Source organism: Bos indicus x Bos taurus, chromosome 19, assembly GCF_003369695.1.
Source record: "Bos indicus x Bos taurus breed Angus x Brahman F1 hybrid chromosome 19, Bos_hybrid_MaternalHap_v2.0, whole genome shotgun sequence".
NCBI lineage: Eukaryota > Metazoa > Chordata > Mammalia > Artiodactyla > Bovidae > Bos > Bos indicus x Bos taurus.
Genome location: NC_040094.1, coordinates 44400210 through 44423140, shown reverse-complemented (window position 1 = coordinate 44423140; position 22931 = coordinate 44400210). Strand labels below are relative to the sequence as shown.

Sequence of the window (22931 nt, the reverse complement as noted above, 5' to 3'; positions counted from 1 at the left end):
CACAAGACCCCCATTGGATTAATGGGACTGGCCACATTTTGTGTCTTACAGAGCTAGAATAAACTGTCTCTGGTCGAAAATAACCATTTTGTGGAGACTACAGTGCTTAGATACATAATTCCTAACACGCAATCAAAAATTAACTACCTATGTGAAAAGAAATATATGACTGACAATCAAATGAAAAAAATACACAATAGTAGATTCACAGTAGAATCTACTGTGAATTCACAGTAGAATCTACTGTGAATTCACAGTAGAAGACAAAGGTTTTTAAATAATTATTTTAACAGGTTTGGAAAATAGAAGGTATACAAAATAGATGAAAAATGGAAAAATTTTACAGGGAATAGAAATTTTAAAATCAAGTGGTTATTTGATAACAAAAAAAATCAAATGGACACTGAAAAGAAGAGATCGATGGATGGGTTTACTAGCTATAACAGAGACAGGGTAAATGCACTGAAATACAAGTCAATATGTCTTTTGAGAGGAACAAAGGAATTGGAAAAGAATATTCCTAAATACCTCCCTACTTCTCCTCCCAACCCCCACAACCTCATTCCACTTCCTGCCTTATATATATGTTAGTCACTCAGTTGTGTCCAACTCTTTGCAACCACGTGGACTGTAGCCAACCAGGCTCATCTGTCCATGGAATTCTCCAGGCAAGAATCCTAGAGTGGGTTGCCATTTCCTTCTCCAGGGGATCCTCCCAACCCAGGGATCAAACCTGAGTCTCCCACATTGCAGGCAGATTCTTTACCATCTGAGGCACCAGGGAAGTTTCAGCTTTATAATTTAGGTGATATTTTTTAGGAGTAGCTGCAACAGATATTGTTGTTGCTGTTATTATTTTTTTTATTTTGAAATAATTTTAGATTTACCAAAAAATTGTAAAGATAGTAGAAAGAGTCGCTGCAAATCTTCACCGAGTTTCCTCTAGGATATATATATTTTTAGCAAGTACTGAACCTTTGGGCAAGTAAAATGATCCTGCGTTTTTATTTCTTCATGTGTAAAATTAAAAGGTTGGACCATATTCTTTAAGATCTCTTCCAACTCTAATAACCTATGATCTAAATTGAAGATATATTTTAAATTCTGCCCAGTGGCCACTAAAAGATAATGAAGATGATGATTAATATTTTATATGCATGAGCTATTATTACTATGTGCCTTCCACTCTCCATACATTATCCATCATTTAATCCTCACAAAACTGAATCTATGAGGTAGGTTCTATTATGATGTCCATTTAAGAGATGGAGAAACTATTCATACCAGAGTTATGAATTGGTGGAAGTCCTACAGCTCTCTATGCTGTGAAAAAGGAACTAGATTAACTCAACCAACCCAACTATAATGAGTATTTACCTGGAGAGGGTGAGGGGAGGAATTAAAGAGAGGAAATAGAAGAAGGAATTGGGATAGTCATGGTATAAGAGAAATGGTCCTTGGGACTTCCCTGGTGGTCCAGCGCTTAAGAATTTGCCTGCCAATGTAGGGAACAGGGATTTAGTCCCTGGTCTGGGAAGATACCACATGACATGGAGCAACTAAGCCCACGTGCCACACCTACTGGGCTCACGCACCCTAGAGACCATGCTCTCCAACAGGAGAAGCCACCACAATGAGAAACCCACGCACCGCAACTAGAGAAACCAACAAAGACTCAGCACAGCCAAAAAATAAATGTAATTAATTTAAATAAAAAATAAAACGAAGGGCTGCATAGTTATGCAAGATATGGACCCTGAGGGAGGCTGTGACCTCCCTGATATTTTTTAAAAAGACAGAGAGAAATGGCCTTTGATTGAGAGTAAGCAGTCCCATTTTAAGCTCCAGCTCTACCATGTTTTGGCTTTGTGACTTGAAGCAATTCATGTCAAGTGCTCTAAACTTCAGTTTCTATATCCCCCAAATAAGGGAAATTCTATAATAGTAGCTGCTATAGACTAAATGTTTCTATCTGCCCCCCACCAACACACACACTCAAAATTTATGTTGAAACCCTAATCCCCAGTGTGACGGTATTTGGAGGTGGGGCCTTTGGGAGGTAATTAGGGCTAATTAAGTCATGCGGGTGGGGTCCCATGATGGGATTAATGCCCTTATTAAAACGAAGATACACAAAATCTCTGTCTTGGCCACGTGGGGACGCATAAGAAGGCATCTCTTTGCAACTCAGGAAGAACCAAAGCAGCCCGCACCTTGACCTTGGACTTGCCAGCCTTCAGATCTGTGAAGAATAATGTTCTGTGTCTAAGCCACCCAGTCTACAGCATCTTTGTTACAGTACCCTAAGGTGGTTCAGTGCTGAAGAATCCACCTGCTAGTGCAGGAGACGCAGGTTCGATCCCTGGGTTGGGAAGATCCCCTGGAGAAGGGCATGGCAACCCACTCCAGTGTTCTTGCCTGGAGAATCCCATCACAGAGGAGCCTGACCGGCTACAGTCCATGGGGTCGAAAAAGAGTCAGCCCCGACTGAGCAAGGAGCATACACACAGCCCAAACTGACTATGGAGCTAACACAGGACATACCGTGCGCCTGGCTTGCTCCAGGTTTCTTCATTCATCGCACAAGTACTTTTTGCGAACTTCTCTGTGTCAGGCACTGTTCTAAATGCTCCAGACACTCAGCAAACAAAACAAGATGCCGCCTTTCTATAGTTTATGGTTTAATTTGGAGAGATGAGCAATAAACAAGTAAACCATTAGTTCTTACAAAAATTATACAGAGTAGGTACTGTTATTTAAACAAGGAAACTGGGGCATAGCGAGGTGAGGGGATTTGCTCACTCCCACAGCTGGGAAGTAATAAAAACAGACTCAAATGCAGATTGTTTGGCTCCAGAGGCCATACACTCCACTCCGTCTACACTGTTCTGCCTGTCTGGTAGTGGCCTCACAGGGTTCTTGTGAGAATCTAGTGAGAGAAAGGTACTAAAACTCTTTGTGGGACTTCCCTGGTGGTCCAGAGGCTAACACTCCACATTCCCAATGCAAGGGGCCCAGGTGTGATCCCTAGTCAGGGAACTAGATCCTGCATGCTGCAATTAAGACCCCAGCACAGCCAAATAAATAAAAATAACTTTTTAAAAAGTCTCCTTGTAAACTGTAAAGCACTGTACACACACTGGAGCTGATGGTGTGGCCGGCCAGGATCTGCAGAGGCAATGACTGTGGTGGGAAAGTACCTCCAGTGTACTGCTCACTATGAAGCCCCTTCAATTCCACAATTCTCTGGGATGCTCCTGATGTGAGTGGTGAGGGGCTGGCAGGCATGCAAAATAATGAATTTGGCTGCCTTCCTGGTGGCTCAGATGCCCCACAGAGACACAGCCTGAAACACTACCTTGATCTTCACTTATTTTGGGTCACCATCCTGTCAGAAGAGAAGTCCCGTAGGCAGGGTGACTAAGGCTGGTGAGTCATGCACCCTGCCAACCTCCTCCGTGTACCAGCATCCCTCAGCCGAGGGAAAGAGAGGAGAGCTTGTGCCCATCTGTACCCAGTGTGGAGGGCTGGGGGCTAGGGAAGCGAGGACTTCCCTTCAGACGAGACGGAAGGCTCTCTACAGTCACTCACAGACCCTCACACACGCACAACATACATATACACACACACTCGCATCAAACAGTCTCCTGCCACAAAGAGGTACTTGTCAATCTTTCCTTAGAAGAGGGCCCTCGGACTTCCCTGGGGGTCCCTTGGTTAGGACTCTGTACTTCCACTGTAGAGGGCACAGGTTCGATCCCTTGTTGGCAAAGTTCCACAGGCCGCATGATGCAGCCAAAAAAATAAGAGGTCCCTCAGTAGTTACTGGCTGGCTGAATGAGTGCATAAGTGGAAGGACAAATAACAGATCACATTTGCAAAGTGATTAACAGCTTACAAACAGTTGTCCCATATACTAGTTCATGTAATCTTCAAAAAAGAATGAGGTGGGTATCACCCGAATCCCAAATATATAAATAAAAATACTGACGCTCAGAGAATTACTGTCAACTCTTCAAGGTCTCACAGCTGATTAAGGGCATTTACTGAATGAATGAATGAGTTGGTGAATCAGGATCTGAAACTATGTTGTCTTCTCTGAATTCAGTTACTCTCTTTACCAAATATGATACCACTCTCCTCATGAAGAATTAAACACAGTCTCAGGTGGCTCAGATGGTAAAGAATATGCCTGAAATGTGGGAGACACAGGTTCAATCCCTGGGTCAGGAAGATCCCCCAGAGAAAGGAATGGCAACCCATTCCAATATTCTTGCCTGGAATTCCATGGACAGAAGAGCCTGGCAGGATACAGTCCACCATGGGTCTGTAAGAGTCAGGGTCGCAGAAAGTCGAACATGACTGAGAGACAAACACCTTTCCTTTTTCCTCTGAGGAAGGGAAGTTGGAGGCAGTAGTGATAATAAGGCAGTGCAGGAAGGTGTCCTGGAAAGACAGTGTCACCTTCTTAGCTGATGCCTTTCCACAGAGAGAATGACCTGCCCTCTGAGTCCACCAAGTTCGTGCTCTGGCAGCCACCCCAGATCATACTGTCATAACATTTTCACTTACAGACTCACCCCATTTAGACTGTGAGCCCTGAGCCTTGTTCATCTCTGGGTCCCCAGCATCTGGCATCACCCAGGTAATGAATAAATGAATGAAGTATGTGGCAGAACTCCTTATATTCTCCAAAACAAGGGATTAGCAGTAATCTGACCCCCAAGATTTCATACAGTGGCTTGGTAGCAAGAAAATGTACAGGGCCAGTTCTGAAAATCCAAAATCTGTCTCTTTGTCTTCCCTTAGAAAGCCCACTAATATTTAGGAGGCTAATATCAACAGGGCAATCTCAACTTTCAGAGAACAAAAGAGGACAAGGACATCCCAGCTGCTCTACCCCAGACAGCCCAGAGAGCTAAATTCTCTTTCTCCCTCAAAAGGGCCCACATAGCATGCTTCCACCCACAACTTGGCTCTCCCCCACACACATACCCCCTTTTCTACCTCCCTGCAGACAGCTTGCCGCTGCCACCTTCCCACCCAGTCCTCGGCTATCAGAACTCTGAACACCCAAAAAGGGAAAAGCAATTTGTGCTGAGAGAAGACAGAGCCAGGGAGGAAGGGAATGGCTGTTTGCTGCCAGCTGACATCCTGCAGACTGAGCTGCCCGCGTCTGTGCCAAGGGTGTGGCCACCGACAAAATCTGATCTAGACGGGAGAGGGAGAGAGAGAAATGTATACTGACTCCTACAGCACTTTCTGAGTTCTAGCTTAAACTGTCCTGAATTGGCCTCCCCGAGAGAGAAGATGATATCAAAGGCTGGGGACTTTTCTGGTGATCCAGCAGTTAAGAGTGCGTTCCCATTGGAGGGGACGTGTGTTCAATCCCTGGTCGGGGAACTAAGATCCTGCATGCCACCTGGTGAGGTAAAAAACAAACCAACAAACCAAAGGCTCATTCATGATGAAGGATGGGAGGTCATACATTCATTCAACAAACATTTACTGGGCATACTACATGCCAAGCAGCACAATCAGCACAGGGATGCAGCTGTGAAAGACAGCACACCTGTCCTGGGAAAACACACTGGAGTGGGAGAGACAGACAAGTAAACAGGCAACTGTGCTGCAGAGAGATCAGAGGAAAGGAAGAGACACCGCGCACAGTAAGAGGTCAGAGGAGGGGCACCTCACCCAGACTCAGGAGTGAAGAGGTAGTCAGGGATTCTGCCTGGAGGAGGCCACACCCAACGCACTGAGTCAAGAGGAACGAGGAGGAATTAGATCAGTGATCATGGGAGGAGAGGCATTTCTGAGCAGCAGGAACAGCCTGTGCAAAGGCCTGGGGCTGACAGAGAAAGAACCCTGCTGGCATGGGCCATGATCTGGAGCAGCCCAGTGAGGGGCTAAGCCGAGGAAAGCTGAAAGGAGGAGCGCCTTTGTCGCAGATGTTAAGGAGTTTGGACCCAGCTGGGCTTTCATCAAAAGGCTTAACTAACAGGAGGAGGTAACTGATCTGATTTGCATTTTGGAAAAATGAGTCTGGCAACCAAGTGGGGAAGAGATTCCCAGGGTTCAAGAAGGGGAAGTAAGGGACTTCTCTGGGGGTTCAGTGGTTAAGACTTCACCTTCCAATGCAGGGGGTGCGGGTTTGATCCCTGGTCAGGGAACTAAGATTCCACATGCTTCAGGGCCAAAAAATCAAAAAATAAAACAGAAGCAGTATTGTAACAAATTCAATAAAGACTTTTTTAAACAGTCCACATTAAAAAATAATAATAATAATAAAGAAAAAAAAAAAAGATGGGCAAATAAGAGACCACTAAGGAAGCTAGGGTTGTAGCCCAGTGAGAAATGATGAGGACCTGAATTTAGGATGATTCTGAGGGCAGGAAGAGGAAGACACAGATCTGAACAGTATCTAGGAATTAGACTTACTGGACATGGTGACCAGCAAGGGAAGTTGTGGGTCAGGGGAGGGAGAAGAAGATGATGCCCAGGTCCTGTTTTGGGTGTTGAGTGAATCAGATGAGCGTGCCTTGAATAGAGTTGGGGAATCTGAGCAGAGGAGAAAATCTGGGCTGGAAACAGACAAGTTCAACATGGAGTCTCTTGAGTTTAGCAAGATCTCTCTTGCAGACATCCATATTCAGCATGGGGTGGAGGTAAAGTGTGGGGCTAGAGATGAACACTTAAGAGCTGATGCATACCTGCTGTGATTAAAATTCTGGGTGTGGATGAGATCGTTGGAGAAGAATTTGCACATCTGAGGGTGTACAGACTCCATCTTCCTGCCCCCAGGCAAGATGGGCTGAGATAATGTAAGTGAAAGTGCTTGGCCTGACACGTGGGTTGGAATGGATGCTCAGTAAATTGCAGTTAAAGAACAGTAGGTCCAGAATCACGAAGAATCATTTAGTCTAATGTTTTGCTTCCCAGGTGGCGCTAGTGGTAAGGAACCCGCCTGCCAATGCAGGAGACGTAATAGACCAGGGTTCGATCCCTGGCTCAGGAAGATCCCCTGGAGGAGGGCATGGCAATCCACTCCAGAGAATCACATGGACATAGGAACCTGGTGGGCTACAATCCATAGGATCGAAAAGAGTCAGACACGATTGAAACGACTTAACACACAATGTTTTACTTCAGAATACAATCAACATCATTCCCCTCTTTCTTTCAAAACTTTCAGTCCTATTATCTCTTTTTTTTTATCCTATCATCTCTTGATACTAATTGAGACGTTCCACACCTCATATACATTCCTCCTATCAGATTCCAGTCTTTGAGTCCTGATCATCTTGCTCGCTATATTCACCAACTGCTCACCCTCGCTCCCTGCCTCCTACACTCTCCCTTCGCTGATATTTTTAAACTGTTTATTTTCAGATACTCTTCGTCACTGCCATCAGCTGCCTATTTGAGATATTTTCACCAAATATTGTATTTGTGTAGTTAAATCGTAACTTTTCGTACAGGAAAGCAATGACACAAGTAATCCCCCCCCCAAAAAAATGATCAGTTTAAATGAGTCTTAATTGGGTTGGGAAGCTTCTTCAGTCCCTGTATCTGAATATGGGTTTATTAGATAATCCAAAAGTCAAATTCAAACAAAATGGCCATATTAGGGAAATTGATCCAAGAGGAACTTGCTTAGAACTTGCCCAATTATTCCATTCCAAAGCCTTCAACATGGCACCCAGACTTCTACCTATCCATCTTTCTATCCACCCATCCATTCCATCTATCAATCTTCCCATCCATCTATCCTCCAAATCCATCTGTCTGTCCATCCATCCATCCATCTATCTAAACACATCTTTTGAATGCCTGCTCTATTCCAGACACTTCACTAGGTGCCGTTGTTGTCGCTGAGTCATTTCTGACTGCAGCACGCCAGGCTTCCCTGTCCTTTACCATCTCCCAGAATTTGCTCAAATTCATGTCCATTGAGTCTGTATGCCATCCAACCATCTCATCCTCTGTTGTCCCCTGCCTTCAATCTTTCCCAGCATCAGGGTCTTTTCCAAAGAGTCAGCTCTTCGCATCAGGTGGAAAGTATTGCACTAGGTGCTGAGGGATATGAAAATAAAGGTGACATGGAACCAAGAATCTCCCAATCCAAGTGGGAGACTCAAGATTAAATGCTCTAAAAGAAGAATTAGAAGAGAAGACATAATAATTCTTTCCGGAGGAATCAGGGAAGCCTTCACAAGAAAGGCTCTGATGGAGGAGAAAAATTTGGAAGGGGATAATTGTACCTCTCACAGGGATACAAGACAGAGGGGCAAAATTTACACTCTAGTACACAGGCCACACCTGGGCATGGGGAATCTAACCACAGGACTTCAAACCATGTCCCCTGTCTTTGCCTCTGTATATTCATCGTTATATCAAAGGGATTGTAATGTGCTTTCCTAACTATGCTCCACTGAAGGTAATGTAACCAGTTGTCTCTGTTTGACCTGGTTTGAGAGATTTCTCGGGATTTGGGAGTTTTGATGCCAAAACAGGACAGATCCAGGACGTTGGTCACTGTGAAGGGTGATCCTTACAGATACCATCAAGAGGTCACAGAGGCAGGAAGTAGGGGAGGCAGGACTCAGGGTGGAGGACGGTCCAGGGGGCTCAGAGCCCCCACTTCTACTCTCACCAGATCATGACATTTTTTGCACATTGAGTTTCTTTGTTAGATTTTGTTGGAAGGAACATTGCTGTTAGTTTTTCAAACAGTTTGAAAACCACTGGACTGAATGTTCTCTAGTGTCCTTATCAGTCTTTTGAAATTAAAATTATGTATCTATGGGAAGTTGATTTTTCCTCTCTCCTTTCCATTATCCTACCTTGTATTTTTTTTTTTTTCCCCTTTCTCGGATGAGAGGCACAGGGGACTATAAGACAGATATAAGCATTTTGCCTCAAAAGTCTTCCTTCCTATAGGACTTATAGAAGCTGTAAAATAAATGAGAAAATACTAAGCTAAATTAAAATTGAGGGGATTTTGTTTTAAGATTTCTTTTTTGAAGTGGACTATTTTTTAAAGTCCTCATGGAATCTGTTACAATATTGCTTCTGTTTTATGTTTTGTTTTTTGGCTGTGAGACATGCGGGATCTTAACTCCCTGACCAGGAATCAAACCCGCACCTCCTGCATCGGAAGGTGAAGTCTTAATCACTGGACCACCAGGCAAATCCCAAAATTGAGTTTTAAAATCCATATCATTCCAGCCTAAAGGAAGGTATCTTTCATTTTATATCTTTCTCCCTCTCCACCTAGCACCACTTGTTCTGAAATTATATCTCTGGGGATAAGTTTGGGCGTTGGGGGACAATTGTTGAATCGTGTCCAACTTTGCGACCCCATGGACTATAGCATACCAGTTTCCTCTGTCCGCCACTATCTGCCAGAGGAGAGTTTCCATGTCACATTTATTTTCAAATCCCTCAGCACCTGGTGCAATACTTTCCACCTGATGTGAGGAGCCAACTCTTTGGAAAAGACCCTGATGCTGGGAAAGATTGAAGGCAGGGGAAACAGAGGATGAGATGGTTGGATGGCATACAGACTCAATGGACATGTTTGCTCAAATTCATGTCCATTAAGTTGGTGATACTATCTAACCATCTCATCTCTGCCACCCCGTTCTCCTTTTGCCTTCAATCTTTCCCAGCATCAGGGTCTTTTTCAGTGAGTGTGCTCTTCGAATTAGGTGGCCAAAGTACTGGAACTTCAGCTTCAGCATCAGTCCTACCAATGAATATTCAGGGTTGATTTCCTTTAGGATTAACTGGCTTCATCTTCTTGCCGTCCAAGGGACTCTCAAGAGTCTTCTCCAATACCACAATTCAAAGGCATCGAATTCATCATTCAGCCTTCTTTATGGTCCAACTCACATCCATACAAGACTACTGGGAAAACCATAGCTTTGACTATACAGACCTTTTTCAGCAAAGTGATGTCTCTGCTTTTTAATACGTAGAGACAAGGGGTTAATGAATCACCCTAAAGAATCTCTTCTTTAAAAAAAAAAAAAAGTCCCTCTTGTTTCAGGGTGGGACCACAAGCTGAGAGGGAACCAGGAGAAGCAGTTGGAAACAACATCCCAGCTCCCCCTCCCATTTCAGCTCCCTCTGGCAGCTCTAATTGAGGCCTGTCACAGGGAGAGAAGCCAGCTGCAAATTGCATTCATCAACGAATTACGGCAATTACAGCCTCAGCCCCAGCCTAATGGGGGTGACACGTCCGGTCAGGCAGTCCCTTCCTCTGATTCAGAGATGTCAAATGCTTTGGACTGCCAGGGTCACTTTCCCCAATCCAGACCCGATGCTTTATCCTGGCCCCACATTCTGCCTTCTGTCAATACAGTAGGAAATATGAATGTTCCCCCAAACTCCTCCCGAGTGCTTCCATCTATCAACTGTCACTGAAATTCACCCAGCAATCTAGGGCCTAATCCCCTGCTGTTCTTTTTTCCTTTTCTTTTTGGCCGAGCCTCAGAACATGTAGGATCTTAGCTCCCATGCCCCCTGCAGTGAAAGCTCAGAGTCTTAACCACTGGACCTCCAGGGAAGTCCCTCCGCTGCTGTTCTTTAAGCTGAGTTTCCTCCAGATTTGGTCCTTGGAAGAATTGATTTGCTGAGAGTTCAAGGGCCTGTTAAGAATGTTTTCCTTGTTGGCAGAGGGCCTGCCCATCTCCTCCATCCATCCTGCCCACCCAGACACACAGGGCCCAGTCTAGGGTGAGGTTCAGATGAAACCTGTGGAGGTGTAGTGGAAGTGTCACCTCCCAGAGGGAGAAGTATGTGGCCACCCACATCTGTCCGCAGCTGCTTCCTCACTCCCTTCCCTGGAACCAGCAGTCCTGGTTTCAACAAGAGGGGTGTGTGTGTGTGTGTGTGTGTGTGTGTGTGTGTGTGTGTGTGTGTGTGTGTCTGCATGCGTGTGTGTGACAAACCACAGGAAATCCACATGCTAGAGACAGGAGGGTTATGGAGCGCATGACACTGCGTCCCTCTGTGTGATTTGGGATATGAAAATGCAACCAAATGCCCCCAGAGAATACTTTCTTTTTCTCTCCCTTGCTTTTTTGATCAGAATTCTGGCATCTCTACAAACAGGGCTGTGCCATAAAAAAGGGAGGTTCAGAGGTCAGTCCATCCATCCCCCAGCCTCTGACCAGAAACAATCATCTCTTCCTTTCTCCCAGTCTCTGTTTGAAATTAAGAGGGGACAAGGAAAGGAGGTGTCTTTCCAGTGCTGAAGTTTCTAAGGAAGCCAGCCCAGATTCCACCCTTTCCTTCCAGAGAATGTATCCTGTGATGTTTAAGTAGGAGTCAAGCCTTGAGAATGAATTTCTCCTAAAGTGTCCTTGTTCCAAGAGAGGAGGTGGGGATGGATACACCTAGGAAAGGAAGCACGCAACAAAAGGGGTTTGAGTCAAATGTTCCCTGGGATCCCAAAGTTTTCTAAGGGAACAGTGCGGTTCAACTGACCCACTGACAAGGAAAGAGGTCAACGTGGGCAACCCAGTACCCCACTTCCTGGAGGCTTTCAAAGAAACTCAGCATTTCATGCTGAGTTTCAGAAGAGAAAGGGCAGCTCAGAGGCAGGAACCAAGGATGTTGAGGGTAGGGAGGAACCAAGAAACAGACAAAGGAAGAAACAAGGTGGGAAGAGGGCAGATAAGGGCTGAGGTTGAGACCCAGAGGGAGAGCAGAAAGAGGACAGGATTGCCAAACACAGGCAGCAATCAGGGCTCTGGCGTGCCCAGGTCAGCGACTTCTCCTTTCAGTCCACACCCTGAGTGGATGCCTTGATGCCCCGCCCAGGCCCCTCTACTGGCTGTAAGTGTTGGTTCCAGTGACTCCAACAATTTGTGGTGGCCTCTTCTCTGGAGACCTGAGCAACCAGCAGCCTATTAACTGACTGATGGGATGGGGGAAGGGTACCAAAGACCAGCTTCCCTGTCTCAGGGGGCTCCTCTCTGTGGTTCCAGGCTCCATCCAGAGCTTCCCTACTGAGTGAAGTCCAAATCATAATCCAGCTGTGAGAAGGGGCTTTTGCTGAGCCCCTCTCCTGCCCTATCCTGCTTCCCTCTCTCCTCTTCTCCTGAGACTTTGCCCTCAATAAACCTTGTGCCTCTGAATCCCTGTCTCAGGCTCTGCATCGAGGATCTAGAGCGTCTCTGAGTACAGGTTATACCTTTAGCTCCAGTGCCAAGGAAGGTGTGTCTGTGCACAATAAAGCTAAACCTTAAGATATTATAGGCGATTTTTTGAAAGAATGAGTGAGTGATTGGATTGATGCTCTCGGGCCTGGGGTTGGGGGGGCGGTGGGCGGGGGAGACAAGTGGATGGAAGGTTTTATTGTAGAACTGACCTCTCCCACTACACCTACACACACATTCGGGCCACCCACTAATGTTTGTGCAAACTCAGGAGCAGATAATCCAGATCCCCCAGCTGGCATCTTCCCCTTCAGTAGCTCCTGCCTGAACTCTCTTTCTGCTCCAGCACCTTGCAGGGATTGGGAGAGGGCTGGGCTGAGGAAGGCAGCAAGTGATGGGAAGATGATGAAACTTCAGTCTATCAACACTGTTGCTACTATCTCAGCAGTATGATGAAAGGTCAAAAGCTATTGAGTAAAATCAGGTTAGGAATTTTCTGTGGATTCTAGTTAACTGGGCTCATCAGCAAACAGACAGTTAAAGAGATGGTTTATAGCATGAACACACCCTGATTGAAGCTATAAAATCACCTGCAAAGTAATCAGGTTTGAATCAGTGAGAATCATAGTTTGATAAGGTGTTTTCAATTAAATTGAAGGAATTTCCTGATGGTCCAGTGGTTATGACTCAGAACTTCCACTGCAGGGGGCACAGGGTCGATTCTTGATCATGGAACTAGATTCCACACGCCACAACTAAGAAGTTTGAATGCTGCAACCAAGACCCAACACCGTCAAATAAATATACAAATTTTAAATAATAACAATATTTTTAAAAGAAATTGAATATGAACAACATATGTAATTTAAGAATTTCTGGGAGCCACATTTTTTAAAGGTAAAATGAAGCAGATGAAACTAATTTTAATGAAGCATTTTAACTCAATATATTCAAAAACAACATATCTATATAAAAAAGTATGAGATATATACATTCTTTTTTCATACTAAGGCTTCAAAATCTGTCGTATATTTCATATTTATAGGTCTCAGATCAGTTACATTTCCCCTGCTCAGTGGCCACATATGGCTGGTGGCTGCCATATTGGATATCACAAGTCTAGAACTTGTGAGTCCCTTCCCTATCTCCTGCCCTACACTGGGCTCCTCTGGAGTGCTGAGGCAGATAATGGGATCTAGATACAGTTTGACCATCCTGGGGTGAACTTGGGAGGAGCTGGGATAGGGGAGTGGTGAACAGACTCTAGGCAGTGTCCCAGGCCAGGTAACTAATTACTGGGAAGAGAGGAACGAAACTGTTAAACCTCAACCTCAGGTCTTGCCTCCCGAGCAGTAGGTAGGACCAAGAAAGTACTTCAATCCCATGGTCCTCCTCTCTTACTTAATCAGAATACTTAATTCCAGTTCTATATCTGCTTCTTTTCCTCACCTCCTCCAGGAAACCCTCCCAGATAAACTCCCTAACCTTATTTGTTAGTGTCTTTCCTGAATGTTATTAGCATTTATAGACTAAAAAGATTCTTCACTGAGGTGACACCCCAACCCTCCAACCCTTGGGTGGACACCCCGAATTCCATAGATACAAGATGATCATCCACCACACTTACAAGTGTGCCTGCCACTGTCCTGGGGATAGATCGGTGGGCAAAATGGATGAAGGCTGTACAACCTGGAGATGAAGGCAGACAGTAAACAAACTTAAAAACAAAACAAGGTCATTTCAACAAAAGATAAGAGGAAGACAGAAAGATCATTAAGGAGTTCCCCATGCCCACCTCCTACTGAGGACCAGAGAAAGAAAACCAGAAAAGATAATTATGTATTCAACCCCCTCCTTTTACAGATGGGTAAACTGAGGTCAGGGGACAAGAAATGACTTGCTCAAGGTCACAGAAGTCTTGCTTCGTGGGTTACTTTCTGAGATGCTGCCTGGTCTGACTGGTGGCTCCGTTCCTCCCCCATTACACTGGGAGAGTTCCAGGGAATGAGCAAGCACTTCTGCCTTCTCTCTCCTGAGGGATAAGAGTCAGCATCTGGAATGGAAAGCAGGGCATGATCTTATAAAAACAAACACAATCAAAAGCCCAAAACCTCACTTTCAGCAATCTTTAAAAGCCAGGTGTCAGCCCCACCCTACTCCACCAATCTTTTCACCGGATTTATTAGGAGGGGGATGGGAGGTGCTAAAGAGATAAACCCTCCTTCCTCTCCCCCTTCACCATCACACGACTCTATCCAGGAGGGGCAGAGACCCGGATTAGCGCAGAGACCTGAATAAACTAAATAGAGATGGAGTCCCAAACAGTTCAGGGTAGCCGAGAGATCTGATATTTCACACTTTCGCTTCCGGTTCCGGTTCTGGGATCCCATGAGTTACGGCGGTTGGTGGGGGGCCCTATAGGTTAGTGGATGGGGGCACGGGCGGGGGTAGGTCCCGGGCCCCAGCTGCCCTCCTTCAAGCTCAAATCTGTTCACATTCCCTTCAGAGCATGCGCTCCTATCTCAGCCTCACTCCCTCCCTGGGCCAAGTCCCAGGGATTTATTTCAGGAACTGTTTCGCCCACTCTGCCTGCCGCCTGTGAGGAGCTGGGTGCTTAGGGTGTCCTCACCATCTGCCCACCTCCATCATCAGCCAGGCATTCCTGGGTGGAGCTCAATCCTCGGGCCTGCAAATCCTCTACCTTCGCTGGTGATTGTATTTCTTATCTCCCATAAAGCAAAAGCACTGTAAAGTCTATCCGCTTCCACCCCTCCCACTCCCCAACCCCCCACACCCCCCACCCTTAATCCCTCACCCCCAACCCCCATCCCTCCACCCCCCTCCCACCCGCTCACACACATACACACACCCCCCTCAGCTTAAAGAGGCCTTAAAATCTGAGGATGGAGGGCGAGGAAACTGGTTTAAATTCTCCCCCAACACACACACTGAAACACTCTCTAAAGGCACATACACATACTTGGTCACTAATCTAGAAAAAATTTGAAATAAGTGTACCCTTTGACACAGCAGTTCTACTTCTAGGAATCATCTTACAGGAAATCTCCAAGAGTACAAAGAAATATATACAAGGAAGTTCATTGCTGAGGACACACTGTGGATTTAATTTATAAATGAAGGTCCATTCATACAATGGAATCTCATGTAGTCATCAAAAAGAATGAGAAAAATCCATATGTCCTGACACTGAATTATGCCCAAGATATAACCTGTACAACAATATGCCTGAGATAATCCCATATGTGTCATATATATATATGAAAGATTTATATAAAACCTGTTCAAAATGTTTAGCTAGCTCTGAAGTTTAGACGATGGGGTGTTCCATTTTCTAAGTTTCTTTCATAACAAAGACCTATAACTTTGGTAATCAAGTGAGGCAGGGAAGAGCATAAAAAACATCTTTTAAAGGAAGGAGGGATGAACAAACACCCTCCTCTGTCTTAGCTTGGAGAAGGGGTTCCATGACACCCATCCCCAAACTTCCAGCCAGGTCCTGCAGATGGCCTTGGAAATGGTGCGTGGCTAGATACAGACTGCCCATCCCTTATAGCCCATTGCTGGCCTGGGCCTTCACTACTGCCCTCGCTCCCTCCCCTTCCCTGGCCTCTGTTCAGAAAAGGTCCGTGTTAGAGAACAGGCTGTCCTGTGTGCTCCTAGTTCTTCAGTGGAACTCAGTGCTTCCCAGGCCACAGTGGTGTCCATCTCCAGAAAGACTTGGCATGATGCATGGTCAATGTGAAAGGAGGGTGGGGACTTCTGGCCAGTTTTGAGGCCAGAGCTCTTCTGGGCTTTGAAGATAAAGTCCCCACTCTTCAGGAAGAGGAGTGGGGGAGCGGAAACTGGCCCCTAATCTAATCAAGGCAGGGAGGGAGGGAAAGAACTCTGAGGTCCTGGACTTGCTCCGTGTCTCCTATCTCCTGTTGTCTGCCGAGGGAATCCAAAGAGCCAGCCTGGGAGGAAGGATCTGGACACACCACTAAGTAGCTTTATCCTCTGGCAAGTCACTGCCCGCTTAAGGAATTCTTTCCTCCCTTTTTGCTACTTTTTTTCCTTTCCTTGTTTTGGTCTCGCCAAGCAGCATGCAGGGTCTTTCTTAGTTCCCTGACCAGGGATCAAACCCATGCCCTCTGCAGTGGAAGCACAGAGTCCTAACCACTGGGCCACCAGGGAAGCCCCTCTTATTTGCTACTTTTTCTTTGCCTTGAGCACACACAGCATGGGGGGACTGGAGTGGGGAATGGGAAGGTGAGAGACCTCTGCCATCTTTGCACTCATGAGGGCTATGGGGAAGCACAGGGCACCCAGGGAAAATGCCCTCCACCTGGATTTTACCATCCAAACTGTGCGAGAAGAGGTGGCTGGGGAAGGGGGTTGCAGCCCAGAAGGGAGCCCCAATGCTGAGTCCACTGGTTTCCTTCAATTTCACATCACAGGCAGTCAGTCCCTGACCACCACTCCTGGCCCCTGGACATCCTCGGCCCTGAGGGAGCCTCTACCTCAGTACCTATTCAGGGACTCAAAGAAATTCTCCTGGACTTCCCTGGTACTCCAGTGGTTGGGATTCCACCTGCCAAGGCAGGGGACTCAAGTTCAATCCCTAGTCGGGGAAGATTCCACATGCCTCGGGGCAACTAAGCCCATGCGCCACAATTAGTGAAGCCCACACACCCCAGAGCCCATGCTCCACAAGAGAAACCACTGCAATGAGAAGCCTGCATACTGCAACTAGAGAGCAGCCCCTGCTTGCTGCGACGAGAGGAAGCCTGAGCACGGCAAGAAAGACCCAGCACAGCCAAAAATAAATGAATAAATAATTCTCTTAAAAAATGAAGCTTAATAAAGAAGCTGAGACAAAGAGACTACAACCTACCCTCAACCCTGACCCACTCCCATCCCAAGCCAGCTGGCCCAGAGTTCGACACACAGAATCCCTGAGGTGATCACCTCCCTCCCACCTCTCTGTCCCTTTGATGGACTAAGGCAGGAGGATTATTTCAAAGTTCTGGATCCCACCCAGCCAGAATGTAACTTTCTAATCAGAATACCCCAGTGCTGTCCTCTCCCTACAACCCGTTCAGAGCCACTGGCTTCTCCATTTCACTGTCACTTGCCGCCAGTATCCTCTTCCTCCACCCCCCAGGTGGTCAGGGCACAGGGCTGTGGGGAAGAGCTAGGACATTCACAGGTCTCCTGTGGACCATGACCCCTCCCCAGGGCTGGAGCGTGGTGGGGCGGTGGGGGGAGGAGAGGAGCAGAAGACAATCGAATAAGATGGGGAGGAAGGACGGTTGGCAGGGCCGTAGAGCTGGCACCACAGAGGCCTCTCTGCTAGGGATGGGGGAGCACCTCCAAGTTATGTTGCATGCTGCTAAGTCATTCAGTCGTGTCCGATTCTTTGCAACCCCGTAGACTGTAGCCTCGGAGAAGGCAATGGCACCCCACTCCAGTACTCTTGCCTGGAAAATCCCATGGACGGAGGAGCCTGGTAGGCTGCAGTCCATGGGGTCACTGAGGGTCAGACATGACTGAGCGACTTCACTTTCACTTTTTACTTTCATGCATTGGAGAAGGAAATGGCAACCCACTCCAGTGTTCTTGCCTGGAGAATCCCAGGGACTGGGGAGCCTGGTGGACTGCCGTCTATGGGGTCGCACAGAGTTGGACACGACTGAAGTGACTTAGCAGCAGCAGACTGTAGCCTGCCAGGCTGCTCTGTCCCTGGGATTCTCCAGGCAGGAATACTGGAGTGGGTTGCCATTTCCTCCTCCAGGACATCTTCCCGACCCCGGGACAGAACCCTTGTCTCTTATGTCTCCTGCATTGGCAGGCAGGTTTTTTAACATAGTCCCCCAAATCCAGAGACCTCAGTCCCCCAGGCGACCAAAAATGGAGAGAACAGGTCCTTGGAGATTTTAAGACAGAAGAGAGAATTGGGGTGGAATGGGGAAGATCTCCCAGCAAGAGCTTAGGGTCCTTCCAGCCAGGGCCTCCCCAACCTGCTCTTGGGCTGCAGGAGAGGACTTTGCCCTGAGGCCTGGGACAGATGAATCACAGGTATGTGTGGACGGGGGCCAGGTAGCACGTGTCCCCAGCAGAACCAGTCCAGCAGCTCTGCCCAGCAGGCCCCAGTGCTGACGCAGACTTGGGCACCCTTCTGGATGGATGCACACCCAACCCCATCCTGCCAGGCACCTTGAGGGCTAGGGGAGGGACTGTGCACAAGTGTAGCAAATCTGAACCGGCCCCAACTCAGCGAAATTCCGCTTCTGCCAACTGGCTAGGAAGAAAGGAGTTCCTTAGGAAAGCTCCCCCAGGATGGGGTTGCCAGCACCTCCCCTCCGTCCCCAGGTCCTTTCATCTGATTCTGGAGCCAGGACTCTGAACTGGCTCTTGGGAGCCCTTGTTTGCACAAAGGGTGGGAGCAGGACTAGGGGATTGGAAAGAATTGATGGTGTTTGATTTTTACTTACGACTCCCACTCAGATTAGGAGGATCTAATTGTCCTCAGACACAGCTGGCCCTCCTGCTGAGAATGGGTTGGCCCTAAGAGTCTGAGCAGGCGCTCATGACATCAGCATTTTATTCTTTCCATCATTGCTAACATTGGTGGCCTATATGGATATCCAGCAGTCCTCACTCCCACCTGGCTCAAACAGCTACTAGACTTCCCCTCTCGTGGGAATAGCTACCATTCCCAGAGCTGGACAACTCAGGGCTTAGTCACAGGTGCCAGGCTGGCTCAATCCAGCCCAGGCCTCCCCAGCATCAGTCACTGCCATTGCTGCCAGTGAGCTGCAGTCAGCAGGATCGGGCACATGGAGCTGGCTTCAGGCCAGGAGGAAATTACTTTCCATTCTCACCACATCCCCCAAGGTGTGTGCTGGGTTGGGGGAGGAAATCAGACTAACCACTTGAGTGCTGGGGGTGGGACAGAAGGCCCTTTGAGGATTTACCTATACAGACCTAAGAGGTGGCCCCAAGGGCAAGAACGTAGGAGCAGCTCGCACCTGCAAAACTTGAAGTTAAATCCGCAAGGGGACTTCCTTGATGGTCCAGTGGTAAAGAACCCCCCTGCCAATGCAGGGGACACAGGTTCAATAGCTGGTCTGGGAAGATTCCACATGCCTTGGGGCAACTAAGCCCATGCACCACAACTACTGAGCCCACGCACCCTAGAGCCTATGCTCCACAACAAGAGAAGCAGCAATGAGAAGCCTGTGCACGTCAATGAAGAGTAGCCCCCACTCACTGTAACTAGAGAAAGCCCGCACACAGCAACAAAAACCCGGCACAGCCAAAAATGATAATTTTTTTTTTAATGCCTGCAAGGACCAGTTAGTGTCAAGAATAAGTAAGAGCAAGAGGATGAGGGAAGAAAGGGAGAAAGAAGGGACCCCAAAAAACCCGGCAGAGATCAAGCAATGTGATATGTGTGTGTGTGTCTGTGTGTGTTGTATCTGACTCTTTGCAACCCCATGGACTGTGGCACACCAGGCTCTTCTATCCATAGATCAGGCGATAACATGGAGTTACTTCAACTCTCTCTAATCCCCACCAGCTGCCCCATGAACACACAATCTAATTTTTTAGAAAAAGGCTTGCTTTGCAAATTCAGCTTCAAGATAAGTCCCTCCTCCCCACCCCTGCCTGCCCATCTGGAAATCTTGGGACTATCCCTGAGCCAAGGTAAAGAAAGGAAAATGCCAAACCAAGGTTAGAGCTACAACATCATCAGTCTTTAATAACTTATAGGCAAATGCTAAAAAATAGTTAATAATTATACAGAGGACATACATGGCTTATAAAAACGGTCATTAAGTCTACAAAGGGGGGATGGAGGGATTCTTGGCACTTTCATACAAACACAAAAATATAGACAGTTATGACTGGCACCCCTAGAAAAGCATCCCTCAGTTGGGGTGGGGGGAGCCAAGAGCTAGTTCTCATTATTCCAAATGCATCCTCCAAGTAACTTTCCTTTGCCCCCAAACACGTCTAATCAAAAAGCCAGAGAAGAAAAACAGGAAACAGGGTCGAGGTAGAGTCAGTTTACATTTAAGCCTCCACAGTCCTGCAGCCTCCACTTCCCCAGAAGTGAGGATGAGGGAGAGATGTGAGAACACATTCCATCTCCCGTCACCCGCCCCCATGCTGCCCCCAAACAGGACCCCTGTTGTGCTTCTTGGTCCTCCATTGAGGTGGACAGGTCCTGCACCCTGGGGCTGAATGAGGGGCCACAGGCTCCGCCTGGCTGTCCAAGTGTGCAGACCCCTACTGGTGAGGAGGAGCAGCCTCAGGTCACCGTCGCTTCTTGCCTGCCCGGGCAGCCTTCTTTCTCTTGAGGATCATCTCATACAGGCGCTCCAGGCCTGGCTGCAGGCCCAGCCCATCCACAGCACTGCAGCCCTGCACGTGGGTGAGTGTGGCAGTAGCCAGCTCCCGGACCGCCAGCCTCTTCTCCACCTCGGCGGCGCTCAGTGCCCCGGGCTGATCTTGCTTGTTGGCCAGGACCAGCACAGGCACACCCTGGTTGTCCGAGGCTCGGCTGATTCGGTGGAGCTCCACCTTGGCCTCCTCCAGCCGCTCAGCCTCAGCAGCATCCACCACAAACACCAGGCCATCTGTCCGGCGTGTGTAGGATCGCCACAGCGGTCGAAGCTTTTCCTGCCCCCCGACGTCCCACACTTGGAAGGTGATGCCACGGGACCCCCCCAGGGGCACCCGGATCTTCTCTGTGTTGAAGCCTTTGGTGGGGATGCTCTGGACAAACTCTTTGAACTTAAGGCGGTAAAGAAGGGAGGTCTTTCCAGCTGAGTCCAGCCCAATGACCACAACATGCAGGGCCTGGAAGTGAGGCAAGAAGGAGGTGGTGGGCGCCATCTCAGTCAAGTGGTTCCCCATGTTGAACTCTAGCTAAGATGCAGGTCTTGGGGCTCACAGAAGAGGCAGGGAGGAGACCTTGAAATTGCACGCTTTGGGGATCACAGCTGGGTTATCTGAACAGGGAAAGGTCATGGGAGAAAAGAGGAGGATCGATGTTTAATAACAAACATGAAATTTGCAACTTCTTGATCACGTCCTAAATCAGCAGCCCACTTTTTAAAAATTTGTTTTCGGCTTTTTTTTTTTTTTTTTTAAGCAGCTGCAGGTATAACAGAGGCTCTCCCCCGTCCCTTGGGGGCCATGACAGGGGCGATGAGACCCAGAGAAACCCCTAGGACACTGAGGTTGGAGAGAGAGGCCTGGATAGGGGGACAGTCAGCTTCCGCGCTTGTGGTGTGGCAGCAGGCACCGCGACCCCAGCTCCCCAGGAGAGATTCCTCGGGGGAACCTGCATCTGGGGGGCAGTGGCCCGAAATTAAGAATCAGGGTGCGGGTGCTGAAATCGGAGAGAAGGGCCCACTCCCACTCGCCTTCCACAACCCCACGGTTGACACGCCCCTCCTTACACAGACCCCTTCCCCACTGCCCCGCGACCCTCCGCTGCCCGCCTTCCTCCGATCGCCGACTTCAGCTCCCGCGTTCCCGTACCCAGACCGCCTCGGCTCGGCCTGAGCAGCGCCTTTACCTCCCGTCAGCCGCGCTCTCCCCGCTCCCCTCCGGGCCAGCCCCGCTAGTATCCACGCCGGTCTCCAGCGCGCGGGCACTGCGGAGCTGACAGGGGCACTCGGCCTTAAAACCCGCGTGTGACGTCACGTGGCATGGGCCAATCAGCGGCCCTGCGGCAGCGAGGTGGGGCGGAGCGTGGAGAAACGCGGATTGCAACCGGGTCCCCACTGTGATGCAACTGTGATCAATTGGTGACCGTTTTATTGATGTTTTCTACCATTGCCTGTATTTGGAATTAAACTCGGAATTAACCTGGGATGGAAGGTGGAAGGGGCGTGGCAGCGTTTGGCTAGGGAGGAGAGATGAAGAGCATAATATTCTCAATATCCCCACATGCCCCTCACACAGGCAGAGATATTCAGTCCACGTGTGCGCTTCCTCTGCCAGGGTTTACTCGAGAGATGTTGACAAGTCTTCCTCCTATATCTTTTCTAATTTAATGTTCTAACCTGTATGAACCTGGAATCCCATAAACCGCCTAAACCTATTACCCCTGCTGCTGCTGCTAAGTCACTTCAGTCGTGTCCGACTCTGTGTGACCCCATAGACGGCAGCCCACCAGGCTCCCCAGTCCCTGGGATTCTCCAGGCAAGAACACTGGAGTGGGTTGCCATTTCCTTCTCCAATGCATTAAAGTGAAAAGTGAAAGTGAAGTCGCTCAATCGTGTCTGACCCTCAGTGACCCCATGGACTGCAGTCTACCAGGCTCCTCCGTCCATGGAATTTTCGAGGCAGGAGTACTGGAGTGGGGTGCCATTGCCTTCTCCGACCTATTACCCCTACTGATCTCCATGACAGCCCAGGAGGTAGGGACTGGTGTGGTCTCACTACACAGGTGAAGAAAGCTCTGAAGGGCTCAATGACTTGTTTAATGTCGTGTGTGCTCAGTCAAGTCCAACTCTTTGCCACCCCATGGACTGTGGCCCTCCAGGCTTCTCTGTCTATGGAATTTTCCAGACAAGAATACTGGAGTGGGTTGCCATTTCCTTCTCCAGGAGATCTTCTCAACCCAGGGATGGAACCCTTGTCTCTTGAGTCTTCTGCATTGGCAAGCAGATTCTTTACCACTGGGCCACCTAGAAAGTCCCTGTCTAACATCACACATAGCTAGTAAATGGCTGAGCAAGG

At 48.1% G+C, this 22931-nt stretch overlaps 1 protein-coding gene across 1 annotated transcript; it reads right to left on the bottom strand.

Moving 5' to 3' along the window:
- Nucleotides 1–19908: 19908 nt before the first annotated feature.
- ARL4D (ADP ribosylation factor like GTPase 4D) lies at nucleotides 19909–21863 on the bottom strand. The gene is made up of 2 exons (XM_027518546.1): nucleotides 21763–21863; nucleotides 19909–21190 (listed from the first exon to the last, which is right to left on the bottom strand). Exon 2 carries the CDS (start codon nucleotides 21093–21095, stop codon nucleotides 20493–20495), a length of 603 nt encoding a protein of 200 aa, XP_027374347.1. The 5' UTR covers nucleotides 21096–21190; nucleotides 21763–21863; the 3' UTR covers nucleotides 19909–20492.
- Between the last annotated feature and the right edge of the window lie 1068 nt (nucleotides 21864–22931).